The sequence below is a fragment of the Lissotriton vulgaris genome, chromosome 1_1, assembly GCF_964263255.1.
Source record: "Lissotriton vulgaris chromosome 1_1, aLisVul1.2, whole genome shotgun sequence".
NCBI lineage: Eukaryota > Metazoa > Chordata > Amphibia > Caudata > Salamandridae > Lissotriton > Lissotriton vulgaris.
The window spans coordinates 603,866,483-603,892,591 of record NC_141685.1 but is presented as its reverse complement, the minus strand read 5'-3'; the positions used below and the strand labels follow the sequence as shown (position 1 = coordinate 603,892,591).

Sequence of the window (26,109 nt, the reverse complement as noted above, 5' to 3'; positions counted from 1 at the left end):
AACAGACTCATAGTGTGCATATAATGTTCATGGTAACAATATGTTTTCAATGAAGACATTGTGATGGTTTTTACTTTAACCAAAGCGAGATAGAGAGGGAATTGGCTTATGGCCTTTGTATTGAGACACGGTTCTCCAAAATTAGTCAGTTATTTCTATTTTTTCAGAGCAGATAGTTGGAGTGTATCATATGTTCACAACGTAGAACAAACTACTTAATCCAGTAGAATCCTCCTAGGGCACAGTCTTTCAGGATGAGCTTTATCCTCCGGTTATGCTGCTTCCACACTGCAACCCAGGCCGGTACTTCCCAAGAGGCAAGGCAAACCGAGAAAAGAAAGGACACTACAGTCACTTATCTGTCCGAATACTTACAGGCTCTAAGGTGCTCCCCTTCACCAGTGTTCTAAGATCACCACAACAAAGTGAGGTAAGGAAGGTAGTGGGTAGAACAGGTAAAGGTAAGAAGGAGGGTGGGAATCATTACATGCTCTTATTTGCGCCAAAACCCCCACCAACCCTTCTCCAACCTCTGTTTCCACCCTTCCTTCCCAGTCACTCGCCTGGGGCTACGGTCCCTGGTGACCGTAGCATTCGGTATCTCGGCGTCCTGTGCCTTCAGGGAACTACCGGATACTAGCGTGTTGTACTTTGGGGTTCTTTTCTCCTTTTCTCCTGTCTCGGGTACTCCGGACTTCTGTTCCGACTTTCTCCGTTCCTCGAGCTCCCTCGCCGCTGCTCCGCGCGCTCCTCCTGATTGCCCCGATTCTCTCATAACCGTCGTTCTCTCCTCTGTCTTCCTGTAAGGCTAGACTGCTGAGTGTTGAGTTGTCAGGCGCCCAGCCGGGCGCCATCTTGGAGTTCTCGGCGTTCCCATGTTCCGGCCATCCTATATTACCGACATTAACAAGTCCATTTCAGGAGTTGGAGTAAGGGAGAGTTCACCACCACCCTCAGTGCCTGGACCCCGGTCAGAACTGAAGATACCACCCGCACGATGAACATCATCCACTCCGGATCCCCAACCAACCCCTGCCCCCACCACGTCTTCAACAAGGCCGACTCCATCATCGCACCCCAACTCCGGGACATCATCAACGCCTCCTTCAACACCGCCACCTTCCCGGAAAGCTGGAAGCACGCCGAGCTCAGCACCCTCCTGAAGAAACCAACAGCGGACACCACCAACCTCAAGAACTTCCGCCCCATCTCGCTCCTCCCTTTTCCTGCCAAAGTCATTGAGAAGACCATCAACAGACAGCTTACCACCTTCCTCAAGACAAACGGATCCCTCGACCACTCGCAATCCGGCTTCCGCGCCAACCACAGCACCGAGACCGCCCTCATCGCAGCCACTGACGACATCAGATCCCTGCTCGACAACGGGGAAACAGCGGCCCTCATCCTCCTGGACCTCTCCGCAGCGTTCGACACTGTCTGCCACTGCACCCTAGTTCAATGCCTCAGCAACATCGGAATCCAAGAGAAGGCACTGGAGTGGATCATCTCGTTCCTCACCGGAAGAACCCAGAGAGTCTGCCTCCCCCATTCAGATCCAAGACCACCGAAGTCATCTGCGGCGTACCACAGGGATCATCACTCAGCCCCACCCTCTTCAACGTCTACATGAGCCCCCTCGCAGCCAACGCACGCAAACACAACCTTTACATCATCTCCTACGCCGACGACACACAGCTGATCCTCTCCCTCACCAAAGACCCAGCCACCGCCAGAGCCAGCCTACACGAAGGGATGAAAGACGTCGCCGAGTGGATGAAGAACAGCCACCTGAAACTGAACTCAGACAAGACGGACGTTCTCATCCTAGGATCATCTCCCTCCACCTGGGACGACTCCTGGTGGCCCCCTGCCCTGGGCACCACTCCCAAGCCAACGGACCACACGCGTAACCTGGGCTTCATCCTTGGACTCCTCCCTCTCGATGACCCGACAAGTCAACGCCATCTCATCATCGTGCTTCAACACCGGGCGTATGCTCCGAAAGATCTTCCGATGGATCCCCACCGAAACCAGGAAGGTCACCCAGGCGCTCGTCACCAGCCGACTGGACTATGGAAACACACTCTATGCCGGAACCACAGCCGAACTTCAGAAAAGACTCCAACACATCCAGAACACCTCCGCACGACTCGTCCTGGAAATCCCCCGACACAACCACATCTCCAGCCACCTGAGAGACCTGCACTGGCTCCCCGTCAGCAAGAGGATCACGTTCAGACTCCTCACCCACGCACACAAGGCTCTCCACGACCATGTACCTCAACAACCGCCTGACCTTCTACACGCCCACCCGCCAGCTACGGTCAACCAGCCTCTCCCTTGCCACCGTTCCACGCATCCGCAGAGCCACCGCCGGCGGAAGATCCTTCTCTTACCTGGCAGCCAAGACATGGAACTCCCTTCCCATCCACTTCCGGCTAACCCAGAACCATCTCTCCTTCAGGAAGCAACTCAAGACCTGGCTTTTCGAGCGGTAACATACCCCTCCCCCCAGCGCCTTGAGACCCTTCCGGGTGAGTAGCGCGCTACATACGTGTCATGATTGATTGATTGATTAACTGCTGGAGTGCAATCAAATCAAGGGAGGAATAATGCATTACTTCTATGCAGGAATCTGGATCTATTAAGTAAACTAAGCACACACTCATGCAATTCTTAACACCTGATTCCAGGTCCCACTTAGTGCAAACTCTGCATCATGATCCATGCGTCACATAATAAACTGAACGTATTTTGGATGGATTACGTGACATGTTACCTATGTGAGTATAGAGGCATGTTCACACACTATGGGTTGGGGTATTGTGAGAGATAGTGTGTGCTGTTTTGTAATCCTCATTAGAGGATGCAGATTTAGCAAAAACCTAACAACTTTAATGTCATTATGGAATCCAGGATGCACTAGCTGCCTCTTCTAGGACTACTGGACTCAGCAAAAATAAACCTAGAACATGCAGTAGCTTGTGAAGAGAGCCTGGTTTTTAGTGGGAGCCTCTTCATCCCGGTAGTTACAGGTATTGCTTCAAGATTACTACTAAGTTCTTCTTTGTGCTAGATGAGTGGACTACACTAAGAAATGCCTAATACGGGTTGTGGGACCCTCGCTTCCAGATGCTTTCACTCTCAGTGGCTACACCTTTATTTATCCTGCCAAGACTGGCTCATGGTGTCAGGCACTACCACAGTATCAACAGCAAGAATCTCCTGGCTCAGCCTAACTAACATGTGGGCAAATAGTGTTCAGGTGTGTTGCAGCACTATATCTTTTTGAGTTCAACTATACATGCAGTAAATATGTCCAGCAAAGTTCAGGAGTTCCATAAAAACAAAGCAAACGCCATTGACGAGTGGTTGATCTGGCATAGCTTTGCAAGAGGCCTTGTTCCTCTCGCTGATTGAGCATATAAGGTAGGCTGTATGGATCTTGTTCATCCTTTTGAATTAGATGCAGCAATGTCTCTTAGATGCTGTTGGACCTGTCAGGTTTAGGGTGTGTTTTCCCCACATTGTTTGCCTAGTCCTCTCCTGTTTGCTTAAATTTGTTCTTGTTAGCCTTAGGACTCAAGCACTTAATAGCAGTGGTACAGTACACAAAGCGTGTGTGCTCTCTCCCTTAAACATGGTTAAATTGGCTTATACCCAATTGGCACATTCAATTTAGTTATAAGTCCCTAGTATAGTGGTACTAAATGTACCCAGTGGGACTGCAGCACTTATTATGTCACCCATTTAAGTAGTCCTCCAAAACTTGTCTCAGGCCTGTAATTGCAGCCTGTGGCAGTTTTAACCTGCAATTTTGCTTTGCCTAAACCTTTCTTTTTAATACATATAATTTTCCCCTAAAGTAGGCCCAACAGAGCCCTTAGGTCAGGGTGCATTTTACTTAAAAGTTAGACATGCACTTTTAAGTCTTACATGTCCTGGTAGTAGACAACTCTTACATTTGATTTACACTACTGCATAGCATACCGCTGGCATGGGATCACATTGGGTTACACTATACCATTTAATAAGTGACAACTTTTGTTTGGAAACAAGTGGAAATGTCATGTATGGTCTCATAAGAATTGTAATGTAAACTCCTCTTTAATGGTATAGTCGGATTTTAAGTTACAATTCTGAAAATGCCACTTTTAGAAAGTTTACAAAAAGGGGTGGTGAGGGACAGAGTCTCTGAATTAAACAGAAAGCTCTCACCCAGTCAAAAGATCAGGGCTAGATCCAACACCGTTTTTTAGCTCACTGCACCATCCCAGTTTCAGAACCTGACTGTATGCAAATTAGTCTGTTCCTGTCCCAGTGCATGATGGGAACAGGACAAACCAAACTACAGAAGCCAATTCTTACACTGGGAAGGAAACAAGCTCCCGGGGACCGGTTTCTGGCATTACAGCCGTCTTCGGCCCGGTTTGCTTGAATCCTGATGGTGCAATGAGCAAGGGTCTCACATCTGAGAATACCCTTCCACGCTTAGGGTGGACAAAAATATTTACAAAAAGGGGTGGTGAGGGACAGAGTCTCTGAATTAAACAGAAAGCTCTCACCCAGTCAAAAGATCAGGGCTAGATCCAACACCGTTTTTTAGCTCACTGCACCATCCCAGTTTCAGAACCTGACTGTATGCAAATTAGTCTGTTCCTGTCCCAGTGCATGATGGGAACAGGACAAACCAAACTACAGAAGCCAATTCTTACACTGGGAAGGAAACAAGCTCCCGGGGACCGGTTTCTGGCATTACAGCCGTCTTCGGCCCGGTTTGCTTGAATCCTGATGGTGCAATGAGCAAGGGTCTCACATCTGAGAATACCCTTCCACGCTTAGGGTGGACAAAAATATTTACAAAAAGGGGTGGTGAGGGACAGAGTCTCTGAATTAAACAGAAAGCTCTCACCCAGTCAAAAGATCAGGGCTAGATCCAACACCGTTTTTTAGCTCACTGCACCATCCCAGTTTCAGAACCTGACTGTATGCAAATTAGTCTGTTCCTGTCCCAGTGCATGATGGGAACAGGACAAACCAAACTACAGAAGCCAATTCTTACACTGGGAAGGAAACAAGCTCCCGGGGACCGGTTTCTGGCATTACAGCCGTCTTCGGCCCGGTTTGCTTGAATCCTGATGGTGCAATGAGCAAGGGTCTCACATCTGAGAATACCCTTCCACGCTTAGGGTGGACAAAAATATTTACAAAAAGGGGTGGTGAGGGACAGAGTCTCTGAATTAAACAGAAAGCTCTCACCCAGTCAAAAGATCAGGGCTAGATCCAACACCGTTTTTTAGCTCACTGCACCATCCCAGTTTCAGAACCTGACTGTATGCAAATTAGTCTGTTCCTGTCCCAGTGCATGATGGGAACAGGACAAACCAAACTACAGAAGCCAATTCTTACACTGGGAAGGAAACAAGCTCCCGGGGACCGGTTTCTGGCATTACAGCCGTCTTCGGCCCGGTTTGCTTGAATCCTGATGGTGCAATGAGCAAGGGTCTCACATCTGAGAATACCCTTCCACGCTTAGGGTGGACAAAAATATTTACAAAAAGGGGTGGTGAGGGACAGAGTCTCTGAATTAAACAGAAAGCTCTCACCCAGTCAAAAGATCAGGGCTAGATCCAACACCGTTTTTTAGCTCACTGCACCATCCCAGTTTCAGAACCTGACTGTATGCAAATTAGTCTGTTCCTGTCCCAGTGCATGATGGGAACAGGACAAACCAAACTACAGAAGCCAATTCTTACACTGGGAAGGAAACAAGCTCCCGGGGACCGGTTTCTGGCATTACAGCCGTCTTCGGCCCGGTTTGCTTGAATCCTGATGGTGCAATGAGCAAGGGTCTCACATCTGAGAATACCCTTCCACGCTTAGGGTGGACAAAAATATTTACAAAAAGGGGTGGTGAGGGACAGAGTCTCTGAATTAAACAGAAAGCTCTCACCCAGTCAAAAGATCAGGGCTAGATCCAACACCGTTTTTTAGCTCACTGCACCATCCCAGTTTCAGAACCTGACTGTATGCAAATTAGTCTGTTCCTGTCCCAGTGCATGATGGGAACAGGACAAACCAAACTACAGAAGCCAATTCTTACACTGGGAAGGAAACAAGCTCCCGGGGACCGGTTTCTGGCATTACAGCCGTCTTCGGCCCGGTTTGCTTGAATCCTGATGGTGCAATGAGCAAGGGTCTCACATCTGAGAATACCCTTCCACGCTTAGGGTGGACAAAAATATTTACAAAAAGGGGTGGTGAGGGACAGAGTCTCTGAATTAAACAGAAAGCTCTCACCCAGTCAAAAGATCAGGGCTAGATCCAACACCGTTTTTTAGCTCACTGCACCATCCCAGTTTCAGAACCTGACTGTATGCAAATTAGTCTGTTCCTGTCCCAGTGCATGATGGGAACAGGACAAACCAAACTACAGAAGCCAATTCTTACACTGGGAAGGAAACAAGCTCCCGGGGACCGGTTTCTGGCATTACAGCCGTCTTCGGCCCGGTTTGCTTGAATCCTGATGGTGCAATGAGCAAGGGTCTCACATCTGAGAATACCCTTCCACGCTTAGGGTGGACAAAAATATTTACAAAAAGGGGTGGTGAGGGACAGAGTCTCTGAATTAAACAGAAAGCTCTCACCCAGTCAAAAGATCAGGGCTAGATCCAACACCGTTTTTTAGCTCACTGCACCATCCCAGTTTCAGAACCTGACTGTATGCAAATTAGTCTGTTCCTGTCCCAGTGCATGATGGGAACAGGACAAACCAAACTACAGAAGCCAATTCTTACACTGGGAAGGAAACAAGCTCCCGGGGACCGGTTTCTGGCATTACAGCCGTCTTCGGCCCGGTTTGCTTGAATCCTGATGGTGCAATGAGCAAGGGTCTCACATCTGAGAATACCCTTCCACGCTTAGGGTGGACAAAAATATTTACAAAAAGGGGTGGTGAGGGACAGAGTCTCTGAATTAAACAGAAAGCTCTCACCCAGTCAAAAGATCAGGGCTAGATCCAACACCGTTTTTTAGCTCACTGCACCATCCCAGTTTCAGAACCTGACTGTATGCAAATTAGTCTGTTCCTGTCCCAGTGCATGATGGGAACAGGACAAACCAAACTACAGAAGCCAATTCTTACACTGGGAAGGAAACAAGCTCCCGGGGACCGGTTTCTGGCATTACAGCCGTCTTCGGCCCGGTTTGCTTGAATCCTGATGGTGCAATGAGCAAGGGTCTCACATCTGAGAATACCCTTCCACGCTTAGGGTGGACAAAAATATTTACAAAAAGGGGTGGTGAGGGACAGAGTCTCTGAATTAAACAGAAAGCTCTCACCCAGTCAAAAGATCAGGGCTAGATCCAACACCGTTTTTTAGCTCACTGCACCATCCCAGTTTCAGAACCTGACTGTATGCAAATTAGTCTGTTCCTGTCCCAGTGCATGATGGGAACAGGACAAACCAAACTACAGAAGCCAATTCTTACACTGGGAAGGAAACAAGCTCCCGGGGACCGGTTTCTGGCATTACAGCCGTCTTCGGCCCGGTTTGCTTGAATCCTGATGGTGCAATGAGCAAGGGTCTCACATCTGAGAATACCCTTCCACGCTTAGGGTGGACAAAAATATTTACAAAAAGGGGTGGTGAGGGACAGAGTCTCTGAATTAAACAGAAAGCTCTCACCCAGTCAAAAGATCAGGGCTAGATCCAACACCGTTTTTTAGCTCACTGCACCATCCCAGTTTCAGAACCTGACTGTATGCAAATTAGTCTGTTCCTGTCCCAGTGCATGATGGGAACAGGACAAACCAAACTACAGAAGCCAATTCTTACACTGGGAAGGAAACAAGCTCCCGGGGACCGGTTTCTGGCATTACAGCCGTCTTCGGCCCGGTTTGCTTGAATCCTGATGGTGCAATGAGCAAGGGTCTCACATCTGAGAATACCCTTCCACGCTTAGGGTGGACAAAAATATTTACAAAAAGGGGTGGTGAGGGACAGAGTCTCTGAATTAAACAGAAAGCTCTCACCCAGTCAAAAGATCAGGGCTAGATCCAACACCGTTTTTTAGCTCACTGCACCATCCCAGTTTCAGAACCTGACTGTATGCAAATTAGTCTGTTCCTGTCCCAGTGCATGATGGGAACAGGACAAACCAAACTACAGAAGCCAATTCTTACACTGGGAAGGAAACAAGCTCCCGGGGACCGGTTTCTGGCATTACAGCCGTCTTCGGCCCGGTTTGCTTGAATCCTGATGGTGCAATGAGCAAGGGTCTCACATCTGAGAATACCCTTCCACGCTTAGGGTGGACAAAAATATTTACAAAAAGGGGTGGTGAGGGACAGAGTCTCTGAATTAAACAGAAAGCTCTCACCCAGTCAAAAGATCAGGGCTAGATCCAACACCGTTTTTTAGCTCACTGCACCATCCCAGTTTCAGAACCTGACTGTATGCAAATTAGTCTGTTCCTGTCCCAGTGCATGATGGGAACAGGACAAACCAAACTACAGAAGCCAATTCTTACACTGGGAAGGAAACAAGCTCCCGGGGACCGGTTTCTGGCATTACAGCCGTCTTCGGCCCGGTTTGCTTGAATCCTGATGGTGCAATGAGCAAGGGTCTCACATCTGAGAATACCCTTCCACGCTTAGGGTGGACAAAAATATTTACAAAAAGGGGTGGTGAGGGACAGAGTCTCTGAATTAAACAGAAAGCTCTCACCCAGTCAAAAGATCAGGGCTAGATCCAACACCGTTTTTTAGCTCACTGCACCATCCCAGTTTCAGAACCTGACTGTATGCAAATTAGTCTGTTCCTGTCCCAGTGCATGATGGGAACAGGACAAACCAAACTACAGAAGCCAATTCTTACACTGGGAAGGAAACAAGCTCCCGGGGACCGGTTTCTGGCATTACAGCCGTCTTCGGCCCGGTTTGCTTGAATCCTGATGGTGCAATGAGCAAGGGTCTCACATCTGAGAATACCCTTCCACGCTTAGGGTGGACAAAAATATTTACAAAAAGGGGTGGTGAGGGACAGAGTCTCTGAATTAAACAGAAAGCTCTCACCCAGTCAAAAGATCAGGGCTAGATCCAACACCGTTTTTTAGCTCACTGCACCATCCCAGTTTCAGAACCTGACTGTATGCAAATTAGTCTGTTCCTGTCCCAGTGCATGATGGGAACAGGACAAACCAAACTACAGAAGCCAATTCTTACACTGGGAAGGAAACAAGCTCCCGGGGACCGGTTTCTGGCATTACAGCCGTCTTCGGCCCGGTTTGCTTGAATCCTGATGGTGCAATGAGCAAGGGTCTCACATCTGAGAATACCCTTCCACGCTTAGGGTGGACAAAAATATTTACAAAAAGGGGTGGTGAGGGACAGAGTCTCTGAATTAAACAGAAAGCTCTCACCCAGTCAAAAGATCAGGGCTAGATCCAACACCGTTTTTTAGCTCACTGCACCATCCCAGTTTCAGAACCTGACTGTATGCAAATTAGTCTGTTCCTGTCCCAGTGCATGATGGGAACAGGACAAACCAAACTACAGAAGCCAATTCTTACACTGGGAAGGAAACAAGCTCCCGGGGACCGGTTTCTGGCATTACAGCCGTCTTCGGCCCGGTTTGGCAGGGTATACTCAGACATGAGTCCCTTTCTCACTGCTCCATCAGGATTCAAGCAAGCCGGGCCGAAGAGGCTGAAATGCCAGAAACCGGTCCCCGGTAGCTTGTCTCCTTTCTGGTAAAGAATTGGCTTGGTAGTTTAGTCTGCCCTGTTCCCATGATGCACTGGGCCAGGGACAGACTGATTTGCATATAGCCAGGTTCTGAGCTGGGATGGGGCAGTGAGATAAATAACGGTGATGGATCAAGCCCTGATCTTTGGACTGGGTAAGAGTGGTCTGCTCAATTCAGACACTCTGTTCATCACCACCCCCTTTTGTAAATCGATTTTGGCCACTATAGGTGTGGCAGGGTATACTCAGACATGAGTCCCTTTCTCACTGCTCCATCAGGATTCAAGCAAGCCGGGCCGAAGAGGCTGAAATGCCAGAAACCGGTCCCCGGTAGCTTGTCTCCTTTCTGGTAAAGAATTGGCTTGGTAGTTTAGTCTGCCCTGTTCCCATGATGCACTGGGCCAGGGACAGACTGATTTGCATATAGCCAGGTTCTGAGCTGGGATGGGGCAGTGAGATAAATAACGGTGATGGATCAAGCCCTGATCTTTGGACTGGGTAAGAGTGGTCTGCTCAATTCAGACACTCTGTTCATCACCACCCCCTTTTGTAAATCCACTTTTAGAAAGTTGGCGTTTTTGTTACCCTAATTATTTGGAGCCTATATCCAGGGTCACAGGACTGTGAACAGTTAGCAGTTGGCCTTTCTGTATTCTTTCCTGACAGTGAGACAACGGGGGATTCGTTGTTGGCCGGATGGGCCATCCTGCCAGGATGGGAGGGGCGGAGCTGTTCCTCTCCAAAGGAGGCACCTTAGCATACTCTCAAAGAACTCCACAGCAGTCTTTTGTCACTATTGACCTCTTGAAGCCTGAGCAGGGAGGAAGAAAATTCCAGAATCCTCTGTGAGAGGAACACTCAATAAGTTTCTTCCACTTCAAAACTGGCACCAGGTATACGAAGTGGACCCTCAGATACACTTTTCAGTTCACTCCTGAACCTGTCGAGGACACTCAAAAGACATTCCTTTTATTTCAGATGACTGCCTGGATCTTGAGGCCTACTTTCTACTTTAGAGGACTGGCCAGCTGCTCCAAGAGGACTGCTCTGTTGCTTGAAGCCTGCCTTGAGTCCTCAGAGGACTTCCCTGCTGCTAGAGGTCTGCCCTGCTGCTGGTATTTAGGACAACCAGAGTATCTCCAAGGGCTATTTGACTGGCCTCATGTTCTGAGATACAGGGATACATAAGGCTCCACAATTTGAACCCTGCACCTGGACTCTGCTTGGAGTGGGGCACAGGATTAAGACTGATTTGCACATAGCTGGGTCAAACATGGGGTGGTGTAGTGGGCAAAAGAACAAAGGATTTAACCCAGATGTGTTAACTGGGGGAGAATGTTTGCATTGTCAGCATTCCATACATCATTTGTTTGCTGTAAAACTTTTCACCCTAAGTAGGATGGGTAGGCCCGGATGTGGGTCCCTTGCTCACTGTACCACTGTATTCAAGCTAGCCTGGCTGAAGAAGGGTGACATACCCTGAAACCGTTCTCAGGATGCTTGTTTCCGGTCCAGGGAGGGCCTGGCGGTTCGGTCTGGACTTTTCCCATGGGGCACAGGGCCAAGACTGATTTGCATATGGCTGGGTTCAAACTGGGGTGGTGTGGTCAGCAATAGAACAATGGATTTAACTCAGATCTTTTGACTGGGGGAGAATGTTTGCATTGTCAGCATTCCGTCCATCATGTATTTGCTGTAACACCTGCTTGGAGTGAGTTCTACCCTCCAAGTGGTGCCCCAAAATAGCTAACACCCAAGCCTTGGGACTTAAAAGAAATTCAGCCAAAAAATGCTCTAAGCGCTGACAGAACACCGGACCTAATTGCTTGCCTATCCCCCTAAGGAGTATTGCAAGTTGTTCTGACTTCGCGGTAGCTCCCGCCACATTCTTCTCCGCAGCAGCCAATCTTGTTCAGTGGCTCTTCGCAGAAGAGGTATCAGCCTAATGGAGCCCTCTTAGGCTACAGCCTGCAGCTTCGCTCTGCTGGAGATTTTCAACTTCCAAATAACTGACAAATGTGGAAACATTCATCACATCTTTGTCCAGTGTTGCCCTGACATTGATGCCTCCTCCACCTTGGATTCCACCACCAGCCTTGCCCTGCTGAGCCACACTCCAGCGCGGTCATCCATAACTTCAGACTTTGTCCTGGACTTGCATGATTAGATGCCAGTAGTTGGCACTTTGATGCACTAGTTTCTACTGAAATGTTTATGGAATCATAACTCTGGTACCACTGATTGAATTTTTGTTGTTTTGGTGTCACACAATGTATTACATTTTACTCAATTTTTCTAAATTGGTGGTGTGTTTTCACTTTATTACTATTTGAGTGCTGCATAAATGCATAACATAGTGCCTTTAAGTTAAACCTGACTGCTTTTGTGCAAAGATACCAGAGGGTTATTTGACAAGGATTGTGGTGTTGCTTAAGAAGCGTCTTCACCACCCTCAATCAAAAACCCAATTTTGACAGATGCATGTCACTAAACAGGTGTCACTGGGGATTTGAAAGCCTTTTTGCTTTTTCTTGTTTCTTCTGTCCTTTTTATCTCACTCTTTGTTGGATGGGTCAGAAGGTTTGTAGGAGCCAGCTACCCCTGCAACACTCAAAGTCGGGGCATATTGTACAGTTTGCAAAGTATACATTGTCCATATCACATGAAAAGGATGGGTACTTAAAGGTTTTCCGTGGCTAGCTTAAATGTCTCACTGCCTAATATTCAGAGGCAATATGAACTTCAAAGTGTAGGGAACCAATCCTTACAACCCCATATAATGACTCCCAATTATACAAATAAATAAAGAGCAAACTAGGTCTGTTGACTTCTTTTGATAATCATGTGCCTATATAACGTGCCATGTGGAGTGACTGGAGTCATCATTAGTGTCACCTAGTTTTGACAAAGGTACCAGAAGAGCCACAAAAGCACAACATGTGTAGTACTATGTAGTTTGAATCTTATATGATGTCCGATGGTGTTTGCCAGTCCTGAGCAAAGAGTGCAGTGGTATGATCCATCACTAAAGAGCCAGTAGATAACCCAAACCATTTTAGTCTGTGTGAACCTTGGAGTTCCCTCAGGTCATTACTACCTTGGTTTCCGCATATGCTTAAACATGTTACTTACTTATGTTCTGTTGGTAATGAATAGCTCACTCTATCTCAAAGATACACCCAAGAGACCTATGCACTTTTTGGACCTTTGTTTTGGAAAACACAGCCAGAAAGGACAGGGACCGATTGAATTCACAAGCCAATAGGGTGGAATCCATGGTACTGAGGCTTGGGAGGATTGTCAGGGTGTCCACTAAGGATATTATGGACATACATCTGTACGAAAGTCATCTGATGCAATGTAATAATAATATTTTTTGTTGGCATATCCAAGGTAGACCGCCAGGTTAAACATCTTGTATCGGATTAAACAACAGAGGGTATCAATCCTTTCAACTGAAGAGTCTTGTGATTTCTGAACACATCAAACAGTTTCAAGAATAGCTTTACCCTGGGGCGTGGCTTCGGATCCTTCCGGGATGGCTGCTGGTTCGAGAGCTCCGCCGCGGCGTGAGGGCTGTCGTCGTCTCCGGGGCACATAGTTGCTGCTCGGACCTCTACTTAAGATTTTCCAGGCGTCGGAATGTGAGCACTGTCTGACAAACGGACGGAAACCTTGCAGGGTGATCCCAGCGCGGCATATTTTTTCTTTTTATTCTCGCACCTCAGAGGAATGTCACGGCCGCCATTTTGTTTTTGCCGCTGACGCCGCGAGTAATTGCTTTGATACCTGAAGTATTTTTGGTGCTCCAGAAGTGTGCCACATTTTTCACTCCTCAAATGTAACTACTTACTATCTTAGTTTCCTAATCAAGACTTGCGAATTTCCGCCATTATTGAAGAATAGAGGGTCTTTTTTGCTGCACGATGCCAGACACGCAGAGAGTTCCCTTTTCTGCACCTACATGCTATCAAGTGAAGTAAAAGTTTCTTTTTAATGCCTACATGCTGCCCAACAAACGACAGCCTACTTATCTACACTTATAGGCAGCCCAGCAAATTATAAATCTCTCGTTTTGTGCTTCCAAGCTCCCAAGCACTTGACAATCTCTCTTTCTGCGCTTTTAAGATGCCATGCAAATAACAGTCTCTCTGTCAACGCTTACATAACTCCAGGCAAACAAAAGTCTCTTTTTTCTGCGCCTACCTGATGCCAAGCACATAACAGTTTCTTTTTCAACGTCTCCGAACTGACAAACAAATAATAGTCTCTTCTTTTGCGTCTACTGTTTTATGGTCACAATTGTAGTCAATTTTACTTTCTCCATTTTATTTTTTGGTGTATGGACTTATAGCTATGTCTCGTGCCAATCGCACTGTACCTCTTCATCCCTCTGAGGCAGCGCTAGAAGGCTTTAATCCTTTTAATGTTCTTCAAGACACAACAGAGGATCACACTAAAGAACCTGTCGTCTCCAAAGGTGCTATCTCCCGAACGGAGGGGAAACCGAATGCTAAAACTCCTTCTGCAACAGCGTCTACCTCTGGCAAACGTGTTAAAGTAAATCCACCATCCCCCACCAATTCTTCCTCATCCAGCTCTATGGAGCTTCTTTTGGAAGAAATTTGTGCACTTAAACAGCACATGGAGGAGACTAATTCACGTCTGCAAAACTTGGAGTCTTCTTGGCTGGTTACGGAGCAGAGAGTTGGGGTCTTGGAGTCTTGTGTTGATAAGGTACAGGAGCTCACTAACCAACTTCCCAGTATGTCAAGCGAGATTCTCCACCTTAAACAGAAGATTGAACAGTTGGAAAATCGTAATAGGAACAATAATCTCCATATTTATGGCTTGGCAGAAGGTCTTGAAGGGCCAACTCTAATATCATTCTTTCAGACCTTTTTACCAACAATTCTGGGGCTTCCTGACACTCCTATATTGAATATCCAACATGCTCCTTTGTTTTACATCATATTCGAGATATTTTTTCGGTCGTGTCAATTGGTTTCCCCGTGTTGTATGTTTTTGCCCAATGAATGCTTGGTTTGTGTTTTTCGTCTCACAATAGGTATTTCATTTCCATAATGTTTGTATCTATGTTCCATAACTTTTCTCTCTTCTTTATTTCTTAGGTAGCTCATTAATGGTCCCTTATCGTCTTATCCTTCCTGATTTCTCCCCTGGGGATGTTTCCTGTCCTCATGACCTCGTTGTGGAGTTTTTCTGTTCCAGCGTGCCATTCCTCTCATGTGGCTTCACCACCCCTGTTCTTATCATCTTTTTGTGGTATGTCTTTGTTGCAACATTTTATCATTACTTACGTTTTCTCTCATTACGTTTTGCATGTACTGTCCTACTCCTGTTTTTCTCTGCTCTTGCTCTCTCTCTTCCCTTTTCTTTTTCTTCTCTTCTTTTATCCCATCATTATTCTGATTTTATATTAATTTTTTCCCATATCTTTCTCTGGTACTTTGTTCTTGCCTCACAATTATTTGTCTTCTCTCCGCATTCTTCCCTACAGTTACGTTTCATTTGTCTTTTTCTAATTTTTCTATTTCTCTCATTTGTTCAACATTTCATTTACAAAATTGAAGTTTAAATGTCTTTACAGTTAATATCTTGGAATGTGAAGGGTTTGGGGTCTCCTATTAAACGTCAACGGGTACTATCCCATTGAGCTAATTTGAAATGTGATATTGCATTGTTATAGGAATTTCATATTGAGGATGTAGAGGTTGCTAAGCTTCGTCGCAACTGGGTTGGTCATGTTTTTGCTTCTCCTGGTTCGGGAAAGCGAAATGGGGTCGCTGTCCTTTGTCATAAGCGCTTAAATCTTCAACTCTTGAGTCAGGACAATGACTCTGATGGTAGATGGGTTGTAGTATCCCTGTTAGTAGATAACATTCCTTTAGCTATTTTTAATTTGTATGCTCCCACTGTACAGGATCCATCATTTTAGCTTCAGATTCTCTCTTCTTTAATGCAATATACTGATGCTTACTTTATTCTAGGTGGCGATTGTAACATGATTATGGACCCCTTCCTTGACATAAAATCCAAATCACCCTTTTCTCCCTCATCTGTTCATACTCAATTTACCTCTGCCATATCCCAAAGGTCTCTTGTTGACTCGTGGAGACTCTGTCATCCCTCCCTACAGGAATACACATGTTTCTCTCCTACCCACTGTTCCCAATCCCGTATGGACTATATTTTTGTCTCCAAAGCTCTAACTCAACACATTCTACATTCTGATATTGGATCGATTTTAATATCTGACCATGCCCCTGTCACGTTAGGTTTAGAATTACTCCCTCCCAAGTAAGGTACTAAGAGATGGAGATTTAACAATGCTCTTCTTCTAGATACTAAATTTACATCAGATTGCCTTGCTTTTGCCTCCACGTTTTTTGCAACTAATGAATCACACCAAGTATCTCCTCAGCTATTATGGGATACTTTTAAAGCTGCTGCTAGAGATTTCATTATTTCTTTTGTTGCCAAGAAAAGACGTCCTGCTACTAAGACTATTCAATCCCTCTCTTCCCGAATCAAACACCTGAAGCATTCTTACTTTTCAACTCATAATCAAGCTGATCTAAACCAGCTGTTTCAGGCTAAATTATCCTTCAATAAAATGTCCACGGAATCCGCTGACTTATGTCTTCTCAAATCTAGCTCTAAATATTATAGTGCACAGAACAAAGCTGGAAACTTATTGGCCATTTTACATGAATTTACGAATTTTTATCAACAACTCTATACTCCAGAGTCCCCTCCTAGTCTTGCAGATATTGATCAATATTTATCTACAATTCCTTCTCCTTCCATGCCTGACATAGATTTTGCTTCTCTGGAGGCCGATATTTTGCCCAAAGATATATTAGAATCCATTCACATGATCAAGAAAGGTAAAGCCCCGGGTCCAGATGGCTTTTCTATTGAATTTTATTTCCATTTTTCCGCCCTTCTGGTGCCTAAACTTCATCAATTGTTTTCCTTCTTTATTGAGTCTAAGAAGTCTGATGGATCTTTTCAAGAAGCTCTTATTTGTCTAATTCCTAAAGATAATAAGGATCATACTCTGTGCAAAAATTATCGACCTATTTCGTTAATTAATATAGATTATAAATTTTTTGCTAAAATTCTTGCTCTCCGCCTTGATAAATTGTTACCGCTACTTATTGGTAAAGAACAGTCTGGATTTATTAAGGGACGACATCTCTCCGACAATACACGTCTCTTTTTCAATGTCCTCAGCAAATCCCGATCCTAGCAACATTGGTTGACAGCTGTTGCCCTTGACTCTGAGAAAGCGTTCGATCGAGTTGATTGGCAATTTATGCTCTCAACTCTTACTTGGTTTGGTTTTGGCCCAAAGTTTCTTTCTTATGTTTCTTTATTATATTCATTTCCTATATCTTTTTTATTAGAAAATGGTCTTGTTTCCTCCTCTTTTCCTCTCCTCCAAGGAGTTCGCCAAGGCTGTCCTCTCTCTCCCCTTCTCTTTATTTTAACATTAGAAACCTTTCTCACAAAACTCCGACTAAACTCCGACATTTCAGGTTTTCCTTATGGGACCTCTCAGCTGAAACTCTCTGCCTATGCAGATGATATTCTCCTTTTCATTTCTAATCCTCAAACGTCTGTTCCAGCTTCCAGAAGCGTCGGTTTCGGATTACAAACTTAGGGGCCGATTAGGATTGCGGTTTTTCCGCATCCTCCGGGCCCGTCGGAAGTGTCCGCCGGCCCGGAGAATGCGGAAAAAAATGCTGCGGAGCCTTCAAAGACCCCCCGCCAGTTTAGGATGGCTGGGGGGTCAGGAAGACCATCCGCCGCTTTTTCGCTGCCATCGTAAGGAGACCGCGGCGGAAAAGCTCTAATATGGAGGCGGTGTCTAACAGACACCGCCAGCCATATAAGGATGGGGGTGAACAAATGCCTTTCCGCTGTGGCTTCTCCGCCGTGGAAAGGCATACGATGATTTCTTTGGGGGCCCGTAGCGGACCCCCAGGGTGACGGGGGTGGGGGGTGTACATGGGGGGTACCTATGGTACCCCCCTGCATTTGCATGCACAAAGCGACAGGCACCGCGCGGTGCCTGCCGCTTTGTGCATGCAAATGCGAAGCATGCATTTTTAACATTGCGACGGGTGCTGCTTCAAGCAGCACCCGCCGCAATGTTAAACATACAGGATGTGACCGTCAGGGTGGCGGTCATATCCTAATTTGCACGGAGAGACCGCCGCTGCCCCTGCGGACGGTCCCTCCTCCTCTGGGGTGGCGGACGGACGCAGGTCCGTCCACCATCCTAATAAGGCCCTTAATACGGATAAATGTGAGATCTTACCTCTGAATGCTTTTTGTTTTCATTCTGATTTTTTGTCTTCCTCTTTTCATTGGAATCCTGATAAAATTAAATATCTAGGCTTGTGGTTTACTCCAGTAATTAAAGATACAGTTGCATTGAATAATAAAATTCTTCACACCACTTTGAAAGATTCCACAGCAAGATGGAACCCTTTGTTTTTATTTTGGTGGGGTTCTATTTTTCCTTTCCAATCTTCCAGTTAATATTCCCTAATCTACTTATAAAATTATTTACTCCATTCTCTCTCGCTTTCTCTGGCAAAATAAGAAGGGTAGAATGTCTTTCGCCAAACTCCAACCTCCTAAGTATATGGGTGGGGTCAATTTCCCGGATTTCTCCTCTTATCATGATTCCTTCTTTCTTATGCATTCAGCTTCTCTTCTTACTGAACGTTCCCTTGACAAGTCTTCACAGCCGTTGCGGGTCGAGTTTGAATCCTCCCTTTGTCATCCCTTTTCTTTTGAACAATGTATTTCTTTATCGCACATTCCAAATAGAATGTCTCCCCCAGTTCTTAAAAATGCTAGGAAAACTTTTTCTCCTATTTTTCTAGATGGTATTGTTAAGTTGGTAAAGTAATCCACACGAAGACTTGGAATAGATGAAAATGGATTTAATCCAGTAGTAAGGTAAACTCCACCCGATGCGCGATGCTTCCGTTCAGTGAGGGATCCCAACGGAGACTGGACATGCGTTAGGGAAACCGACTGAACGGCCGCATCGCACGAGGATGCCAAATCAAGTAATAACATTACACGCGACCACACACACGTGGTCATACATTCAAAACAATACAACAGTGTAATAGCTATTCACGCGAACCCCCGCGTGAATAGCGCGAGCAACTTAAAGTGACCACTACAGGTATGGATGATCGTTCCCGTTTAATACAATCCTCTATTTGGTACAATCCCCTTATTAAAATCTAAAATAAAACTCTTTTTTGGAAAGATTGGCATACCCTTGGAATTTCTTGGGTCCATCAACTTTTTTGTGATGATGTTTGTATACCCTTCCCTTTACTTCAATCTCATTTTTCCCTACCATCCTCTTTTCTACCTAAATATACATTACTTTGCTCAGTTGTACAACATAGCTACAATGCTCTTTTATCTTCCTCTTCTCGTACTGGCATCCCACCTATTACCATACCCTTTTTGCTTTCCTCCTCTTCTGCATCTCAAATTTATAAGGCCCTGCATGAAATTTCTGTCACCCGCAGTAAGTCGGTCACTGACCTTGCTTGGGAGTTGGACCTCAACGAGTCCTTTTCCATTTTAACTTGGCACAAGATTTGGTCTAAAATAAGGAAATCTTCTAGAGCAGGGAATACAACTCCTCCCCTATTTTTTATTTATAATAGACTTTTGATTACCCCTGGCAAATTACATAAAATTGACTCTTCCATCTCCCTAGCCTGCTGGTCATGCTCTGCTGATGCTGCAGATCTTAAACATATGTTATTTACCTGTCCCTCAGTCCATTCTTTTTGGTCCAAGGTTTGGTGTCAGATCAATAAGATATTTTCCTCTTATTTTCCCCTCACTTGGCCACACATTTTTCTGGGAAGTATCGCTGATATATGGTATCAATCCGCTAATAATTCTACTATTGTTGATTTACTCATAGCTGTTGCTTTCCAACAAATCACCAAATCCTGGAAAGATACCTCCAAGATTTTCTTTCAAGCTTGGTGGTATGGAGTTTGCTACAATCACAGAATTCGAATTTTAACATATTTATTGAGCGCACTTATACCGAAACGGTTTCATGGCGCTAGGCGGCGGTGAACCAGTGGAGGCAGAGAGGAAGGCTAGACTGCTAGGGATCTGGAAAACAGGAAGGTCTTGAGATGTTTATGTAATTCCGGATAGGAAGTAGAAGTTCTGAGGGCAAAAGGGAGCGAGTTCCAAAAAGATGGAGCTAGAACCGCAAATCTCGTCCCCCCGGACCTCTGCTTCCTGAAGCGGGGAACTGACAAGAGGGCCTGGTGAGAGGAGCGGAGCTCTCTGGCCGGAAGATAGGAAGATATAGCTTCACAAAGGAAAGCGGGGGCAGTCCTTGACCTAGCCTGATAGGTAATGCAGCCCAACTTGAAGAGAGCCCTCTCCTTCACCGGTAACCAGTGCAGAGATTGCAACAGAGGGGTGGCATGGTGAAATTTGGGAAGACCATAAATCAGGCGGGCGGCCTGATTTTGTATCAGTTGAAGCCGGCAAATTAGATAATCTGGGGTGCCATTATAGACCACATTCCCATAATCAAGGCGCGATAGCACCATGGCCATGAGAATGAGCTTAAGGGCGGGAACAGAAAAAAAACGGGAAACCTTACGAATGGTGGGAAGGGAAAAGAAACAGGAGGACACCACTGAGTGAACCTGCGTGTGAAGAGAGAGCTGGGAATTGATAAAGATGCCCAGGGTTTTGACCTTAGGAACCGGGAGGGGAGGGGGACCAAGAGAGTGGGGCCAGAAGGAAGGGGACCAAGGACTGCAACCACTCCCGGTCAAAACCAGTTCGGTTTTGTCGGGATTCAGTTTGAGGTGGTTGCAGTTCATCCAATCTTGGATGAAGAGCATCACCCTCTGGAAATTCTGGGCAGAAGTGGGGGAGTGGGAAAGGTTAAAGATAAGTTGGAGGTCGTCGGCGTAGTTGAACACCGAGACCTCCATCTGCTGTAAAGAAAAAATGAGGGGTGAGATGTATAAATTAAATAACAAGGGGGACAAAGAGGAGCCCTGGGGAACGCCGCAAGTCACTCTGCGAGGAGGGGCAGCAAAGTCTGCCAGATGGACGGCCTGCTCCCTGTCCGTTAAAAAGGACCGGAGCCAGGCATGGGCCGTGCCCCCAATGCCCGCCGCCTCGACACGGGTCAACAGAATGTCATGGTCCACCGTGTCGAACACGGCGGACAGGTCTAAAAGGACCAGGGCCTGGGGGAGGCAGATGTCAATGCCCTCCCTCAATTTGTCCATCACCGAAACTACCACCTTCTCGGTAGAGTGCAGCGGGCGAAAACCTGCCTGACTAGAGGAAAGGCGGCCAGTGGACTCCACAAAGGAGCTCAGAGTCCCGGTAACATGAGCCTCTGAGACCTTCGCCAGGTAAGGGAGAAAGGAAATGGGACGGTAGTTAGCCGGCAGAGTTGGATCGGCACCTGCCTTTTTTAGGATCGGAATAATGACTGCTGATTTGTGGGCATTAGGGACGATGCCAGTTTTAAGGGAGTGATTGATTAATGTGAGTGGAGGGGAGTAACAGCTAGAAAAGATCTCTTTCAGGGCAAATGCCGGGCGGATGTCCTGGGGTGAACCTGATTTTACCCGGGCCAGTAAGGGAAGGCGGGTTTCTCGTGTCAAAGGGGGAAGCTTAGTGAGGAGGGGAGCAGGGGGGGACAGGTGAACAGTGATCGGTGTCGGGAGAGCGGGAGGGATGTTGGCCTTGATGAGAGCTACCTTATCAATAAAGAAGGAGTTAAGGGAGTTACAGAGTGATTGAGATGGGGGAATTTTAGAAATCACCCTGTCAGAGGCAGCGAGCTCGTGTACTGTGGCGAATATTTCCTTGGATTGATTTCCCGCTGCCAGAATTCTACCAGAGAAATACTCAGTTTTTGCTTTTAATATGTCCCTTTTATATTCATTGAGTACCAGGCAGTAGTTTGCTTTAAGGAGGGGACAGTAGGTGCGTCGCCACGCTCGTTCTGCTCTGCGCGCCGCCAACTTCTTGTCCCTAAGAAAGGGAGTGAACCATCTGTTGGCAGCGTGGGCGCGTTTAATAGCCACTCTCTTAAGGGGAACAAAGGTGTTACACGCCTTTAGCAGCCAGTTATTGATAGCTGTGAGCTGAGCAGGAGGGGACAGATCACTAAGCTCAGGGCTAGATGCAGCAAGAGAAGTGCAGACATCGGGAAGGCCAGCCTTGTCCCACTTTCTAACCCAGGTGTTTTTGGGCAAGGGAGGTTTTGGCGGCCGTCCAAGGTCCAGTGCAAAAGAAATAAGGGAGTGATCTGACCAGGAGCAGGGCGAGGTGGTGGGGGAGTTGGTTAGAATATTGAGGTTCCATATTTGATCAAGCTGGTGACCTTGGATGTGGGTAGGTATAGCAAGATGGGGAAGGAAATTGAGACTAGTAAGCAGAGCCGTGAACTCCTTAGATCTGGCGTCCTCAGCCGGGTCATTCGGCCAATAGTTTAAGTCCCCGAGAACCAAGACTGCCGAATTGTTCACTGCTAAGGTGGCCAATAGGTCCTCAATAGAAGTAAGGAATTGAGGGGTGGACTGAGGGGGACGATAAATGAGTACACAAGTCAGGGGAACCCCGAATGAAGTAGAACGGACTGCTAGACAGTCCACAGCGGGAATAGGGGAGAAAGGTAGTGTCTGAAAGTGAAAATCAGTGCGGGTAATCAGGGCGACACCTCCCCCAGCCTTTCCCCCAGGGCGATCCATTCTAATGGCTGAGTAGGTCGGGGGGCAGCATGGCTAAGAGGCTTGGAAGAGAATCATCCCTAAACCAAGTTTCCGTAAGAAACAGTAGGTCAGGTTGGCGGGAGTCGAGCAGGTGGAATAGCTCGAGCTGATGCCCGACCGCAGACCTGGTGTTAAGGAGGATCGCGGTGGTGGTGGGTTGGGGGCTACAGGAGGTGCAAGGAGGAATGGAGTCAGGACTAGATGACAGGTGAGCAGGGGGTGGTGGGGCATCAGACAGCTGGTGAAATAACGCTTCAGGGCGTGGATGTGCAGAGGGAGAGCTGCATAGGCCAAGTGAGGCGATGCGCTCTAGCACTGTGGAGGGTGGAGGGCACAAGTGCCAGAGAGAAAGCATGGCTGCCGGGGGGTATCTGATGTGAAGTGGGGCAGAGTGACAGGCCCCTGGCCCCGGCCAGCCGCGGACGGGCGCAGACGGGCTTAACTCAGGCGCAACTCCGGCGCCTCTTCGTCGCGCCCGCTGCGCTGACACATACTGCCCGTATAAGTAGGGAGCAGCGTGGGGGGAGTGGCTACCAAGTAAACTCGGCTAGGAACCCAAGCCAAGATGGCGCCCGCGAACGCGGGAGCCCCTCACACAGCGCACAGCCCACAGCGAGCTCCAGAGCCCCTAAAAACGTAAGTAAACTTAGACAACCTGTTAACTTTGAGCACAGGTGGGTTAAGGAAAAAATATGCAGATTAACAGTTAAAATTGCAGCTACTCGCAGTCAGCAGCGCATAAGATTTAAAAAATCGGAAACTATGTCCACAGCTCCTCGGCAGTGTCAGGTGAGACCCTCTGCCACCGGGTCAATCGCTATCACCTCGCCGAGGGCCGGAACTGCAGCTAAGTAGGGAGCAGCGTGGGGGAGTGGCTACCAAGTAAACTCGGCTAGGAACCCAAGCCAAGATGGCGCCCGCAAACGCGGGAGCCCCTCACACAGCGCACAGCCCACAGCGAGCTCCAGAGCCCCTAAAAATGTAAGTAAAGTTAGACAACCTGTTAACTTTGAGCGCAGGTGGGTTAAGGAAAAAATATACAGATTAACAGTTAAAATTGCAGCTACTCGCAGTCAGCAGCGCATAAGATTTAAAAAATCGGAAACTGTGTCCACAGCTCCTCTGCAGTGTCAGGTGAGACCCTCTGCCACCAGGTCAATCGCTATCACCTCGCCGAGGGCCGGAACTGCAGCTAAGTAGGGAGCAGCGTGGGGGGAGTGGCTACCAAGTAAACTCGGCTAGGAACCCAAGCCAAGATGGTGCCCGCGAACGCGGGAGCCCCTCACACAGCGCACAGCCCACAGCGAGCTCCAGAGCCCCTAAAAGCGTAAGTAAAGTTAGACAACCTGTTAACTTTGAGTACAGGTGGGTTAAGGAAAAAATATGCAGATTAACAGTTAAAATTGCAGCTACTCGCAGTCAGCAGCGCATAAGATTTAAAAAATCGGAAACTGTGTCCACAGCTCCTCGGCAGTGTCAGACTAGATAGAGCTTATGTTTACTCTGTTACACTTGCTATTAAGAGAGATTTATTGTGGTTACCTATTACAAATTTTTTGGATCTATCTGCCTGCTCTCTCCCTTTACATTCCCCACGTAATGAAGAAGTTCCCAAACCGCCATGAATAGGCATCTCTCGTTCATCTGTTGTATTAAATATTTTTATGCTTATATACATTTTTACAAATGTTTTAAGAGACTTTTTACATGTAACTGTTATTATTACATTTCACTACTTATTTCACTCCTTTTTTTCCTTGCTTTTCTTGTTTTTTCTCTCTCCTTTCTCCCCTTTTCTCTCCCCTTCTTCTACTCTATTTATACCGCCGATATTGTTTTAACAGCAATTTGTATAGTAATGTATTTTGCCTATTCTGTTTCACTTCTTCATTGCTCAATAAAATTCTTCTATAAACTTAAGAATAGCTTTACCTGCAACTCTGAACCTAAGATATTAAGCATGTGCTACTTTTATGTTGGCTAATGAGGGAGAGCACTCATCAAGCCAACTAGCCATTGTCAATACTGATCACCTTATTTGACCTCAATTAATATAGTCTCCGGTTTCTGATGTATCACCACTTGCTCTCCTGAACTGCTTAGGACTTACTTCGTGTACAGGTTCCTCTGTAAGGGAGATCTTGCGTTTTTGTCTGGCCAATACAGCTATTTACTCAGTTTGCAACCTGCGATCTTTTCTTGACTTCCATTATTAATGAACCTTGGACATTAGTGACACAGTGTCACATTCCCAAATTCCCTCTCTTGAAATTTCATTGAAGTCTACAAGTCCATACCCAAAACGGAAGGTCAATCACCTCTTTAAACAATTTCCTTGCCTGTGCACAGCAATTTCCATGTTTGCCCAGGGGTAAACCTAAACCTCGAATTATTACGTTAATATCCAGTGGCCATGGGACTTGCCTTTAGTGTGTGAGGTGCTGTGAGTGTAAAAACAAGTAACTAAATACCACTATTTACCTCGTGATCCATAAACAGGGAGCAAACTGTCTTTCAGTAGGAAATTCGGAGTGAAATGTATGTATTGCCCGCGTTCTCCACATCGTCCATAGTGCAAAGTGTATGGATCATCTCCATATTTTCGAAAAGGATCTGCTACAATAATGTTTGCCTGCAATTAAAAGGCATATAAATTAGGCACATTAAGGAAACCAATGCAATACTCAGCTGTGGTACTAAACATCCAACAGTATAGCTCTGATAGATATAACACAGCTCAAACAGCCATATCCCTATCAGGCTATGGTAGCTCTACCGCATCATGCAGAAAGCAACAGTAAGCTCATACTATCTGTAACCTCTGGGTAACAGAACAAGCATTTGCAATACAATAGGTCTCGCATTTGTGAGAGTTAGAGATATTGGCATTGTAAAATGACAATGTCTTTCACCATGTGTTTTGGTTTGGAGTGGAGTGGGTGTATGTAGTGTGGAGTGGAATTATGTGGGTGGGATTGGAATTGTTAATTGTGGAATTCTGTGTGGTGGAATTGTGTGGTGTGGGGTGGATTTGTGCTGTGAATTATTTGGCATGGTGTGCAGTGGAAATATGTGGACAGTAATTATGTGGCACTGAGTGTACTGGAATTATGTGGAGTGGGACTGTGCATCACAGAATGTAAATATGTGGAATGGTGTTTTGTTTAGTAGAGTTTTTTACGTGTTGTGCTGTTGAAATTTGTGGCATGATGTGGAATTCTGTGGTGTGGATTGGATGTATGTGGTGTGTTGTGTAACTGTGTTTTTGAGTTCAATTATGTGGTTTGTTGTCAAATTATGGGGTGTGGAATGGAAACATGTACAAGTCAGAGGCCTCCGAAGTCATCTGCGGCGTCCCCCAAGGATCATCCCTGAGCCCCACCCTCTTCAACGTCTACATGAGCCCCCTCGCGGCAATCGTACGCAAACACCACCTCAGCATAATCTCCTACGCCGACGACACCCAGCTGATCCTCTCCCTGACCAACGACCCCGCCGCCGCCAGAGCCAACCTGC

General features: G+C 46.5%; 1 protein-coding gene across 1 annotated transcript in view; it reads right to left on the bottom strand.

Moving 5' to 3' along the window:
- Positions 1–26,109, bottom strand: part of LOC147747551 (calcium-activated chloride channel regulator 1-like) — a 365,801-nt gene that overhangs the window by 263,643 nt on the left and 76,049 nt on the right. Inside the window, exon 3 of the mRNA XM_086925678.1 lies at positions 25,075–25,225. Within this exon, the coding sequence (XP_086781804.1) occupies positions 25,075–25,225 (151 nt within the window). The remainder of the gene's footprint in view (positions 1–25,074; positions 25,226–26,109) is intronic.